The 13393-nt window shown below is 39.5% G+C and overlaps 3 protein-coding genes across 3 annotated transcripts in view; 1 reads left to right on the forward strand and 2 right to left on the reverse strand.

Moving 5' to 3' along the window:
* Positions 1 to 124: 124 nt before the first annotated feature.
* LOC113466065 (coiled-coil domain-containing protein 186-like) lies at positions 125 to 1010 on the forward strand. The gene is made up of 2 exons (XM_026821158.1): positions 125 to 146; positions 804 to 1010. Exons 1-2 carry the CDS (start codon positions 129 to 131, stop codon positions 1008 to 1010), a joined length of 225 nt encoding a protein of 74 aa, XP_026676959.1. The 5' UTR covers positions 125 to 128.
* Positions 1011 to 3474: 2464 nt separating this feature from the next.
* Positions 3475 to 8549, reverse strand: LOC113466066 (ralA-binding protein 1-like). Its single transcript, XM_026821159.1, has 5 exons — positions 8515 to 8549; positions 8239 to 8365; positions 7658 to 7894; positions 3902 to 4053; positions 3475 to 3661 (listed from the first exon to the last, which is right to left on the reverse strand). Exons 1-5 carry the CDS (start codon positions 8547 to 8549, stop codon positions 3475 to 3477), a joined length of 738 nt encoding a protein of 245 aa, XP_026676960.1.
* Positions 8550 to 8557: 8 nt separating this feature from the next.
* LOC103505975 (DNA ligase 1-like) overlaps positions 8558 to 13393 on the reverse strand; it is a 7955-nt gene continuing 3119 nt past the window's right edge. The window contains exons 4-11 of the mRNA XM_026821160.1: positions 13054 to 13218; positions 11740 to 11860; positions 11266 to 11402; positions 11110 to 11230; positions 10627 to 10763; positions 9871 to 10048; positions 9208 to 9383; positions 8558 to 8806 (exon numbers count right to left, since the gene is read on the reverse strand). Coding sequence (XP_026676961.1) covers positions 8558 to 8806; positions 9208 to 9383; positions 9871 to 10048; positions 10627 to 10763; positions 11110 to 11230; positions 11266 to 11402; positions 11740 to 11860; positions 13054 to 13218 — 1284 coding nt within the window. The remainder of the gene's footprint in view (positions 8807 to 9207; positions 9384 to 9870; positions 10049 to 10626; positions 10764 to 11109; positions 11231 to 11265; positions 11403 to 11739; positions 11861 to 13053; positions 13219 to 13393) is intronic.

A 13393-nucleotide genomic window follows, 5' to 3' on the forward strand; every position in this document is an offset into this window, starting at 1 on the left:
TCCTCCCTTTTTTGGTTTTTTTTTTTTTTTTTTTTTTTTTTTGTGTTTCGTAAAGATGGATTGATGTGAAGTTTTGCCTTAAACAAAATCTTGCCTCTCTCTTTTCATGCTGCTTGCTTTAGGCGTGGATGAATTTAATGACCAAGGTAATGTATTCTGTCAGAAGATCAAATCTTAATCTCATAGATTTTTTTTTTTTTTTGCTTGGACAATCAATGACTACCTGACAAGTGTTGATGGTTGACGTCTCTAAAATACGCTAAGGCTGGGGTCTGGGGTTTACCAACTCGGGATTGAGATGAAACGAGGATTTTCCTATACCTACTGTTAAAAAAACTCAATACCCAGGTCAACCTCGGAATCCACGGTGGTGAAACTCGACCACTAACCACTTGTTTTAACACTTCCTTAACCACTAGTTTAACACTTCCTTAACCACTGGTTTAACACTTACTTAACCACTGGTTTAACACTTACTTAACCACTGGTTTAACACTTACTTAACCACTTCCTTAGCCACTGGTTTAACACTTAACCACTGGTTTAACACTTACTTAACCACTGATTTAACACTTCCTTAACCACTAGTTTAACACTTCCTGAACCACTGATTTAACACTTCCTTAACCACTGGTTTAACACTTCCTTAACCACTGGTTTAACACTTACTTAAACACTTCTTTAACACTTCCTTAACCACTGGTTTAACACTTCCTTAACCACTAGCTTAACACTTCCTGAACCACTGGTTTAAAACTTCCTTAACCACTGGTTTAACACTAATACATTCTCTGTTTTGCCAGGCTGAAGTTACTCGACACGGTGGTATTATGGCATCTCTGTACTCGAGTAAACCAACAGACGGCGGTATGACGCTTGAGTTAAGTCTGGAGATTAATAAAAAATTACAAGCCGTTCTGGAGGATACCATTCTGAAGAATATAACTCTCAAGGTAAGTAATAATTACCCAGGTACACTAAAGACTTTAGCAGTTAAACAATCACCTTAAACCTCCATAAAGCCAGCCTAGTTGGTAGTGCGTCTGCCTTGTAAGCGCTAGGCCGCGGGTTCGATTCCCGCCCGGGGCGGATTTTATCCTGATGGGATAATGTTCGTTCTCGGAACGGCTGGCTTTCTCCTATCCTGTCTTCCTTCTCTCCTCGATTTCGGGACGATAAGACCATAGCAGTTAAAGTTCCCTCTGTCAAACCTCTTAAAAAAAAAAAAAAAAAAAAAAAAAAAAAAAAAAAAAAAAAAAAACAAAAAAAATGGATAAAAGTTGCACGACTACACTTCCAATGCAACCGCAATGGCTCTGAAATGTTTCTTCCTCACCATCTCTCCTCAGGTATGGCTGTGTTACACGAAGTGCTGGGCATGTACCATAGCGGCGTGTTCAAGGACGGACAACTAGTCAGCAACAAATCTACCAACAAGCAAGACCTGAAGACAATTCGCGGCGATCAAATCACTTGGATAGATGGACGGGAAACGTATTGTTCAAATATCGGGAGACTTATATCCGAAGTGGACGCGATTATCATGCGAGCCAACAGGATGGTCAATAATGGTCGAATGGGAGACTTTGTTATCAACGGACGAACCAAGGTAAGCCAGCCCAAGTTACCTTGGAAGGTAGCACGCCTGCCTTGTAAGCGCTAGGCCGCGGGTTCGATTCCCGCCGCCCGGGGCGGCGTGGCGGATTTCATCCTGAAGGGATTAGGTTTGTTCTCGGATTAAATGCATCGTGACGTAATCGTGAGTACCAAATGCTTGTATCTTATTCTCATCCATAAGCTGGGCTTTACTTGAATTATTCCTAAATAAGAAACAACAGTTACTTGGATTAATGTTACTATACACAGGACAATAACACGCTGGGCGAACAAATTGGAAAAGCTGTCGAAAAAGTCCTAACAGATCCAATAAGCGAAATCATAACCATATCGCAAGATCGAGGAGAATCCCAATAGGTTCCTGTAGGAATTGTTCAATCATGTGAGTATGAAGACTATGAAATGATGAATCATACGTAGATCCCGATTTCACGCGTTTCCATTCGATAAGCGTTCGTTCTCCGTAACCGCGAACCGGCCTGGCTCTATCCTGTCCCTCTCTCCTCTCTTCGCTTTCGGGATGATGAGACCTGGCAGTTACCAGTCTCCCTCTATCAAACCTCTTGAAAAAGAGCGTTTTCTGTCCACAACCTAACGCCCCATTAGTTTCTCTACGAGTATACGCAGTAGGTAATAATTCCTCTTCACACAAAAGTCCATTCTTATTATTGTTTTTTATTTGTTACTGTAGCCTTGTATCTAAACCCCAGTTTTTCATGGTCCATGTTTCACAATTTCGTGCGGTAATGTTCCTATTTCCCAATTATTGCGCCACCAATGAAAGCTGGTCCAAAGAAAAATACGAACTGAGATCTGGATACAGCGAAAGTCTTTCCTTGTCATTATTAAATGTAAAAATTTACGTAAATATACTTGTTTCTCTTTTTTTCCATAATCATAGTTTTTATTAAAAAAAAAAAAAAAAAAAAAAAAAAAAAAAAAAAAATGGTATTTATAATGTAATATGCTAGAGATCGCTTTCACTTTGGACTAGTTCGAATAATGGCCGGGGTTTAAACTAGGTTTAAGTTTTACTCTTGGATTAAATAGATAATCTGATTGGTTGATTTCAAAATTTTCAACCAATCAGATTGGTAATCCAAGAGTTAAAGGTAAACCGGGTTCATGATTGTGGCCCCGGCCATAAAAAAAGACGATCTCTTATCTAATTGGTCAATTGTTTTTTGACTTTCAACCAATCAAATTCAAGGTCCTCTGTTTAAACAAGTCAAAGTGGACGGTCTCTGGCCTCTGTGTAAGCCGGGAAAATCTTTGCCATAATATCAGAAAACATTCATATTATTACACGTTAATGCATAAAAACATATTTTATTAATTAAACATTGCACCTGTTTTTTATTTTCTTCTGGTGAAAAGTAATCTAGGGGCTATTCCACGAATATGCCGAGGTCATAATTACTTCGTACTCCACGCGAAGAAATTAAAAAAGATTGAGTGCGAAGGGCATCCGCTAGTAAATTTTTTGTAGCCAAAACTAAGTGTCAGCTCAAAAGCAGCTGATTGAGACGCTGACGAAAAACATCGACCCCGTCTGAACACGGGAAAAGGCGATAGGAGTTGTGTGATTAGTCGATTTTTCTGGAAAAGCCCCCAGAAATCTCGGCTCGATTCTAAAGAACATTTCGTTATGCCCTAACTGCGTTGAGTAGTGGGACTTAACCAGCCTTGGTTCCAATCAATTTGGACTTTAAACAGTGTCCAAAACACAGAAAAACAAATACGAGTAGGTCGGACGTTGTATGATCTCGTCTCACTTAAGCAAAGTCTCACCTCATGTGAGAAAGTCTCGAAGTATGAAAAAGTCTCGCCTCACATCTCATTACTTGGTCAGGCTTGTTAGGCAGGTATAGATCCACCTTGCTTCATTAGGATTTGAACTTTCAAATCCAAAATGGCCTCTCGTTCTTCTATTATACTTCGAATGAGGTTTTCCTTCCGAATTTCAAGTCTCATGGATTCCTTCACTATTTCAGACGTAGGATCGGCATTGTCGTTTAACGTCAGGGGAATTGATAACGACTCTCTGGGGAAGAAAAGGTCAAAGATAAATCAGTAAAGGTAGAAACAGAACCACACTACTATCACGTCATTATAATTATTACCTATATTTGAGTAGGATTTTTTTTTTTTTCCAAATACCTAGATGCAGGTTGTAGGTTTTATACTACATATTATGTTAATTTCCTGATGTATGTCCTTTCTCACTAATTTGAATTAAACCCCGATAAGACCTCAATTGTTGAAAACAAAGACATTCCCTTGCTTACCCTTTTCGAGAACGCGGAGTTTTCTTTTGAGTTGGGTGATCATGCGCTGAACTTCCCACAGTTGTTCTTCTCTTTGCTTGCTCACGAATCCAGCGTTCATTTCAGCGTGTAGCTGAGAAAGCAAGCTGTCCTGCTTCTTAAGCTCTTCCTGAAGAGATACGAAAAAAGAAGTGATTAGGTATGACGGGTGGCCTTAGTGGAGAAAAAGTCATAGTGGGAAATGTCATAAAAAAATAAAAAAAAAATCACAGAGTATAATGGTCACGGCATTAATGAATGCACCTCTGACAAATACCTACTATCAATCTTTGTATTTTTCGATAAGATCAAGCCAGAGTAGTTAGTTTGGAAGGTAGTGTAGGTACCTGCCTTGTAAACGCTAGGTGGCAGGTTTCATTCCTGCTTAGGACGAACTTCACAAGTAGATAAGGTGGGTTCTTAGAACGGCAGGCTTTACTTATGCAATCTTTCTCTCTTTGATTTCGGGACGATAAGACCTCCGTTGTTGCAGTTCGCTTTGTCAAAACTCTAAAAAAAAAAAAAAAAAAAAAAAAAAGCGATACCAGTTTGAAAAAACAAACCGGCGTGGCCAATGATTTCTTCCGTTTAGGCTGCACCTGATAACAGAAAGCGATTTATTATTATTATTTTGATATATTTTAAATTGGGAAATGTAACAACGAAGATCTTATCCCGAAATCGGATTAAGATTAGTCAATCAGATAGCTTCATTTATGCCCGATCTTACTACAGAGTTTTCAGTTATTCCTGCCAGCCTAGTTAGCTTAGTTGGTAGGCCGTCTGCCTCGTAAGCGCTAGGCCGCGGGTTCGATTCCCGCCCGGGGCGGATTTTATCCTGATGGGATAATGTTCGTTCTCGGAACGGTGCGTCTGCCTCGTAAGCGCTAGGCCGCGGGTTCGATTCCCGCGCGGGGCGGATTTCATCCTGATGGGATAATGTTCGTTCTCGGAACGGCTGGCTTTTTCCTATCCTGCCTCGGTAGCGTAGTGGTCAAGACGCTCGCCTGGTAAACAGGAGGGCGTGGGTTCGATCCCAGCCGAGGCATGGAATTTTATCCTCATTTGTTTGAGATTTTGACCACATAATAATGGAGCTCTAAGGGTTAGGTGGTAGAGAACGCCTGAGGCGTTAACCTCGCCTAGTGGTTACCTTCCACTCAAGAGTCTATTATTATTATTATGAATCTTCACAAAGTCAAGTCAGAATCTATCAGTATGTTACAAACCAGATTCAAATCCCGTATAAGCCCTGTGTATAAAGGCAAGTACACATCTGCTCGCCCCGCGGTAGACCAGTATTTTTGGCGATGTCAGTCGACAGTGTAGACGCTGCCTAGTGTCCCAATCTGCCGGGCAAGTGTGTACGCGCCTCGAAACGTTTCATAAGTTCTATATTTTTCTCTTATATTTACTTATACCGATATGTTGAGGTGTGTTTTCCTTTCCGGATATCTTTGGAAAAGAAACCGATTTCACCGGTTTAAAATTAAACCTAAAAATTGGATTTAAAAAAAAAAACCGGTCTCATTGATGGAGATGAAAATTTTCAACTTCAACGCGTTGGCTGCTAAGGCATATTCAATGGTGTTTACCCACAGGCCGTAATGTAGGAAAACATCTCCCTTAAATGACAGACAAACTCCTTAAGCTTGAGTTGCTGCACCTGAAGTGATAACATAGGGAATATTAATGCTGATTAGAATTAGAATTCAGCACACTGGTCACCACAGGAATATCTACATGAGTCAGCACAAGAGGTTCTCGTCTGTTGTACATCAGCTTGAGTTGCTGCACCTGTAGTGATAACATAGGGAATATTAATGCTGATTAGAATATAGAATAGCTTCAGCAGACTGGTCACCACTGAGATATCTACATGAGTCAGCACAAGAGTTTCTAACTTACTTACCTTTGATTTGAGACCAGAGACTTTATACACCTGATCAGTAGTCAATCCATGAGCTTCCACATGATCAATGCATTCTCTCACCACCAGTGGTATGTTCACTCCATCATGACATGGGCATCTGAAAGAAAAATTCCTAGTTTTTTTTCTTTTTCCAAAGAGGTTTGTTAAAGGGAATTGTAACTTGTAACTGCCAAGGTATTCTTTACTCAAAAGTGAAAAAAGGAAGACAAGATAGGAGAAAGCCAGCTGTTCCAAGAACAAACCTTAAAAAATCTGCCCAAGGTGGGAATCAAAAACTTTTTTTTCCCCTTTCAAAATTCATCTGTATATTATCAGACCCTGAACAATCCTTTACTAGGGAATGCATGAATTAAGATGTATAATTCATGCATTCCCTAGTAAAGGATTGCATTCTGTTACCTGTTGGGTATTTTATTTTGGTTCCTTTTGTTAATTCATTTTTATTTTATTTGTACCTAATTTTATTTGTCTTATTTTATATATTCTACTTTACTCTAGGTATTATCTTTGTACTGAATTTATTGATGTATAATAAAAAGTCATACGATAAATATATAATATAGGGAATGCAACTATTTCAAGTCATTTGCCATTGATAAATAATTTGTTAGTGCAGTTATTAGGGGCATTACTTACCTCTGATTAGCCAAATCTAAGCTGACACCAAATATTGGAGCCTCCTCTGCAATATCACCACTTCCATCTCCACTCTTCACCTTCTTTCTCTCTTTCAATTTCTCTTTCTCTTTGGTTTTAGATGATTTATCTTTCTCCTTCTTTTTGGAATCCTTCTCCTTTTCCACAACCTCCTTGATGTCTTTCTCTTTGGACTTTTCTCGTTTCTCTTTGCTTTTAGTGGAAAATTTGAACGGTTTGGACTTCTTTGACTTGGATGGGCTCTTCACATCAACCTGAAATGAGTTGTAAAATGAGAAAAGCCAATACGTTTCTCCTTGCTTTTGGTGGAAAATTTGAACGGTTTGGACTTCTTTGACTTGGATGGGCTCTTCACATCAACCTGAAATGAGTTGTAAAATGAGAAAAGCCAATATGTAGAGGTTTATATTTTTCCGATCAAACTTAGGATATTTTCATGACATGGAAAATTTATTGCTAGTTTTGTGAGATAAATAGGGACAGCACCTGAGAAATTCACAAAGAAAAAGAACTCCTAATTCAGCACAATGAATGATTCTTTTACTTTACGTCTTTACCTTCGCGACCTAGCGCTTACAAGGCAGGCGCGCTACCTTCCAAGCCAAGTACAACTTACCATGAGTGCGTGTAGTTTAGAATCCGGAGATTTGATAGGGAGTTCTGACGGAACTTTTGGTTCCGATCTGACTACTTTATTCTTGAGATCATTCAGAATCACAGTCCTAGTGACCTCAGAGGAACTGGACTCTGCCTCTAACAATTCCAACTGATCCAGTTTATCCTTCTGTGATTCCAGATAGAGTTCTCTCTCCAGGCTTATCTTTCTCCACGATTCATCTTCTTCTTTCTCCTCACCTTTGTCCTCAGGTTCAGAGTCATCCGAGAAGTGAGCCGTTATCCTAAGGTCAGCATTGTCGTCTGAATAGGAGAAACACAAGTAATTAAAAAACGTTTTAATTCTAAGATTTGTAGGTATTGTTGTGTAGATAGGGAAAACAAAATGAATTAATGGAGTTTCACTCATAATGAGGGCCTCATGGAATGTACCGCATTAACTCGATCAGAAAAAGGGATGTATGTCATGAACTTATTGTGTGTGGTTGGTATTCAGATGGGTGACCAATTTCTGACCAGCATGTCTCACCTGTATAGCAGGCGTAGTGTCAGGCAGGGCCGGACTGGTGCATGTCAGGGGCGGCACATATTGCCTCAGCTCAACATGAGGCAGGATGGACTCACAATGGAATAGGAGGGCGGATAGGAGTTTGCTACTCATCTGTAACACGGGACTCATCACAGAGGCAATGTTCTGACTGGACATCTTGTTACATTTCTCCTGCTGGGAGACGTGATTCAAGTGGGGGAGTAGCCATGCTAGCACCTGTGGATTATACATTAACATAATGTTATAAACATTAATGTAATCATTTAACCCATTAATGTAATCATTAATACTTTAGGTATGTACCTGATTTTTTATACAATGGAATATACCTTGTTTATCTTGCTAGAATGAGACTTAAAAGTCCATTTACTAGTAACCTATGTAAGAAATGCATTTTTTATCCGGATGTATGAACACCAAGTTTTAGGCATTCAAGATCTTTCCTAATGTAGGTCCCAGTTACTCTTCTCTACAAATTCTTTGAAAATACTTCACAATTTGTCAAAAATCAAGTTTACAAACACACCCCGGAGGGAGCTAACTCGTATTTCTCTACTTACCATTTTATTCACTGAGCCTAGTTTGTCCACAAGTCGCTTCAGTTCATTCTCCCGTACTGTGATATCTTTCACTGAGGCCACCTCCTCGAATTTATTCAGCAACTCGGCCGTCGTGTAGTTTAAGTTTCTTCAGGAGAGGGGACGTGGCCAATGATTTCTTCCGTTTAGGCTGCACCTGATAACAGAAAGCGATTTATTATTATTATTTTGATATATTTTAAATTGGCCACGGGAATATCTACATGAGTCAGCACAAGAGGTTCTCGTCTGTTGTACATCAGCTTGAGTTGCTGCACCTGTAGTGATAACATAGGGAATATTAATGCTGATTAGAATATAGAATAGCTTCAGCAGACTGGTCACCACTGGAATATCTACATGAGTCAGCACAACAGGTTCTCGTCTGTTGTACATTAGCTTGAGTTGCTGCACCTGAAGTGATAACATAGGGAATGTTAATGCTGATTAGAATATAGAATAGCTTCAGCAGACTGGTCACCACTGGAATATCTACATGAGTCAGCACAACAAGTTCTCGTCTGTTGTACATCAGCTTGAGTTGCTGCACCTGTAGTGATAACATAGGGAATATTAATGCTGATTAGAATTAGAATTCAGCAGACTGGTCACCACGGGAATATCTACATGAGTCAGCACAAGCCAGCCTACTCCACCTACACTAACAAACCTCAGTGGCGTAGTGGTTAGCAAAGTGGACTCTGAATCTAAAGGTTGGTAGTTCGAGTACAAGTCAAGTCATAAAATTTAGCGTAGTGTATTAAGAAGCGAACAATATTAATTGTGACAAGCATTTGTGCTTAACACAATTAAAATCCTTACTACCTATATAGGTTAGAGTAGGGTTTTTAGTGTCTCCAACTTACCATTCACATCTTTGCTTTCTTCCTCATCTTCCTCCTCCTCCTCTTTATCTCCTTCTTCTTCGTCTTCCTCTTCATCCGCACTCACTCCTTCTTCATCGCTCACTTCTGCCTCTTCGTCCACGAATGCACTCTTCACTCTCTTCTTCTTCTTCCTTGGTTTCTCCATTATGTTTTCCTCCTCTTCGTCTTCTTCTGTTGTCAATTCTTCTTCATCGAACTCCTCTTCTTCGTCTTTGTCTGCTTCACAGTCGGATTTTTCGCCTGGGGGAAAAAAAGAGATTTTTTTCAAAGTTATTTAAGCGCGAATAATATGCCCTTTTGCCTTTAAGCATTGTTAGAGCGCTTAAAGGGGCAAAAAGTGACTATTTTAACCATGTTTTTAGGTATTTCATAGAACTGCGACATACTTTAGACTCGTGTGATCTGTGTTGTAACATGTCCATCATCAGATGAGTGAGAAAAGACAAGCGCAAGGCCGCGGGTTCGATTCCCGCCCGGGGCGGATTTTATCCTGAACGGATAGTGTTTGTTCTCGGAACGGCTGGCTTTCTCCTATCCTCTCTTTCTTCTCTCTTCGATTTCAGGACGATAAGACCTTAACAGTTACAGTTCCTTTCGGGTGCAATAGACCTACGTACTGGATTCCGCACGCAGGAATTCCGTCAGGAAAAACCCTCGTTTCAATGTAATGTTCCCTCTATCCAACCTTCGAGAAAAAAAAAAAATCATCATCATTATTTTGGCTTACCGGCATACGTTTCCTCGTCCATCTTCGCCTCCTCAATCCTCCTCATCCATGCTTTCTCTCTATTCTTCGCCATCTGCTCTTCCAGTTGTTTCTTCAACACCACCCGTCTAGCTCCCGGCACACACTCAGCGCCTCTGTTAGGATTGTCACACAAACATAATAAAATAAACTTACACGTCTCTCTTTTTACACAAAAATACAACAAAAAATAAAATTGGCGAAATAGTATAGGAAAAAAGTAAATAAACTGATATGTACCTTAAAAAAGTTACGAAATAAAAAGAAGTTTGTCGTTCTGAAACGGTTCAATTGGAAATTTTCGTGTCCAATTGACGCAACCATAAAAAATAAAACATGTTAAAACAGCGATACATTAAAATATGGAATGAAGAACATTGTTTCGTGAGCTAAAGCAGTATTGTAAACTCATAAAACAAACGAAAATTTTCTGAGGGCACTAAACGATTCGACATCATTTGACTATAAGAAAATTTGGAAGCCCTTCATGAAAAGTCCTCAGGTAATGATTTGAGTTCTTGGTCATTAATTTAAGTCTACGGTGGGAAAGAAAATTTGAGACAGTCTTAAAAGATAGAACAAGAGACTGATAGTCAGGTGACCAATCAGAAGGCTGCCTGCATTAGTTGGGACAGCATGCTGGATTTTGATTGGCTATCATCAGACAGGGTAACCAATCAAAAGTCTGCCTGCATTAGTTTGGACAGCATGCTGGATTTTGATTGGCTACCGTCTTACCTCCAATACATCAGCGCCTTCCTCTTGTTCAATATCACTCTCATCCTCTCCTCCTTCCTTCTCTTCTAAATCTTCTTCTTCATTATCTTCACCTTCATTGCCATCATCTTCACCTTCTTCTTCCTCCTCTTCATCATCTGAAAAATTTCATTGCAATGTTGAGAATGAGACATAGAAGATCGAACCCGGGACCTATGTTGTGTGAGCCTAGTGTGATACCGAGTCGGTCACTTATAATTCAATTATACTTACTATTCTTATGAAAGACTTATCAGAAATTCTAGTTATCAATCTTATTTTTCTTCGCCTTTTCCCGTGCAGGGTCGGCGTTTTTTTCGTCAGCCTCTCAATCAACCCTAACTATTTGGTGATTAAGAGGTGATCGCTTTGAGCTGACATTTGGCTACAAATTTTACGAGTGGATGTCCTTCGCACTCAACCTTTACTATTTGCTCATCTTGTTCTCGCGTATCAAAGACTCACCAGAGTACACTAATCGTTTCAAAGTCTTGGTCTGTTTCTTCATCTGTATTGACGTGTCCAAATCATCTTCATCATCCGAAGACAGGATTGAGCTCTTGTTTAGAACTAGTGTAGGAGCAGCCTGAAAATAACAAGCAAAATGCCAGCTGTTTTAGCGCCTTCCTCTTGTTCAATATCACTTTCATTCTCTCCTCCTTCCTTCTCTTCCAAATCATCTTCTTCATTATCTTCATCATCTTCACCTTCATTGCCATCATCTTCACCTTCACTGTCTTTATCTTCCTCTTCATCATCTGAAAAATTTCATTGCAATGTTGAGAATGGAATATCGAACCCGAGACCTACGGTGTGTGAGCCTAGTGTGATACCGAGTCGGTCACTTATAATTCAATTATACTTGCTATTCTTATAAAAGACTTATCAGAAATTCTAGTTATCAATCTTATTTTTCTTCGCCTTTTCCCGTGCAGGGTCGGCGTTTTTCGTCAGCCTCTCAATCAACCCTAACTATTTGGTGATTAAGAGGTGATCGCTTTGAGCTGACATTTGGCTACAAATTTTACGAGTGGATGCCCTTCGCACTCAACCTTTACTATTTGCTCATCTTGTTCTCGCGTATCAAAGACTTACCAGAGTACACTAATCGTTTCAAAGTCTTGGTCTGTTTCTTCATCTGTATTGACGTGTCCAAATCGTCTTCATCATCCGAAGACAGGATTGAGCTCTTGTTTAGAACTAGTGTAGGAGCAGCCTGAAAATAACAAGCAAAATGCCAGCTGTTATGAGAACGAAGCTTATCTCTTTAGGATATTATAATTTAACGAAGATTATCTCTGTCAAAAGTTTAGAAAGATAGACACATTAACTACGTCTTAACGGGAAAAGGCGAAGAAGATTACACGAGTCTAATGTAGCAGTTGTTTCATTGCTACGAAATAAAACACGGCAATAAAACACTCAGTCACTCACTCTTTAAAGAAACACTTCAAGTGTTGCATTATTTATAGCTATTTTTTTAAAGAGGTTTGACAGAAGGAACTGTAACTGCTATGGTCTTATCGTCCCGAAATCGAAGAAAGACAGGACAGGAGAAAGCCAGCCGTTCCGAGAACGAACATTATCCCATCAGGATAAAATCCGCCCCGGGCGGGAATCGAACTAAGCGTTTCTGCGCATTTCGACGTGAAATCTGACGTCACAACTCTTTGAACTTTTTCATTAGAACGGCAGTTAAAAATTGAATTTTCGACCTTTTAAAGTTACTTTTTTATTTGGATTTTTCACAACTTTTTACGTAGGAATCGACCTTTTATTAATAATAATTTTCCCAATTGCAACTCCTCCATTGGATAATTGAATTTTTCACTACTTTTTAGGTAGGAATTGGCATACCCTCTCCCAAGAGAGGAGCAACCAGACTCATAATAATAATAATAAATACGTAGGAATTGACCGTTTATTTATAATTTTTACCCATTTGCAACTCCTCCATTGAGATTAACTTTTAGACAGAAACAATCAATAAAATTTATCAAAGGTCTGCACAAATTTGGGAATAATGGGTTACAATTTTGTTTTTGAGGTTTGATAGAGGGAACTGTAACACCGGAAGTCCCCTGTCCCGAAATCGAAGAGCACAGGATAGTAGAAAGCCAGCCGTTCCAAGAACAAACGTTACCTGTTCAGAATAAAGTTCGCCCCAGGCGGGAATCAAATCGGCGACCTTTCCCTCTTAAGGCAGACGCGTTACCCTAAAAGCTATTTGGGTGTGTTTTCAGCCTTGAGAGGACAATGGGGCACAACCAAATGAAAAATTTTTTCGAGATAGAGTCCTACTCCGATGTAAAAGTACCCAAAAAGTGCATTGGCGCACTCAAAAACATCCAAAACGGTCCCTAAATCCCCTAAAATGTTATCCAGGGAATGAATGTCCAAAGTACTCACAGGTTTTACTTTTTTGTCTTTCTTGTTGGCTTTTCCTTTGGCTTTTGCTTTGTCCCTGGACTGTTCTCCTGATGACTTGTGATTAACATGATCATCCTCCTTGCTGCTTTCTTCAGAACTCTCGGCATCATACAAATCTTTGTTGGAAAATTGAATTCCTGGCACCTGTTGAATGGGTAGAAATTTTAAATTATGAGGGCTTTAGATAAGTAGGTAGGTAGGTAAATATATTCTTGACTAAAAACCTAAGTAGGTACCTGTATGTTTTGATTTTATCTCCTCTACCCCCTGGAATCTAGCACATAGATTCTCTCTCTCTCTTTCTGTCTCTCTCTAAAAA

Source organism: Diaphorina citri, unplaced genomic scaffold (assembly GCF_000475195.1).
Source record: "Diaphorina citri unplaced genomic scaffold, Diaci psyllid genome assembly version 1.1 scaffold206, whole genome shotgun sequence".
Lineage (NCBI taxonomy): Eukaryota > Metazoa > Arthropoda > Insecta > Hemiptera > Psyllidae > Diaphorina > Diaphorina citri.

Excerpts from the sequence above, each read along its gene's own strand:
- LOC113466066 (XM_026821159.1), bottom strand. The coding sequence starts at position 8,549 with ATGTTATCACTACAGGTGCAGCAACTCAAGCTGAT. Across the intron at positions 7,895-8,238 it reads TAGGCTCAGTGAATAAAATG|GTGCTAGCATGGCTACTCCC; the intron begins GTAAGTAGAGAA and ends TATAATCCACAG. Across the intron at positions 4,054-7,657 it reads ACACTACGCCTGCTATACAG|GAAGAGCTTAAGAAGCAGGA; the intron begins GTGAGACATGCT and ends GTATCTCTTCAG.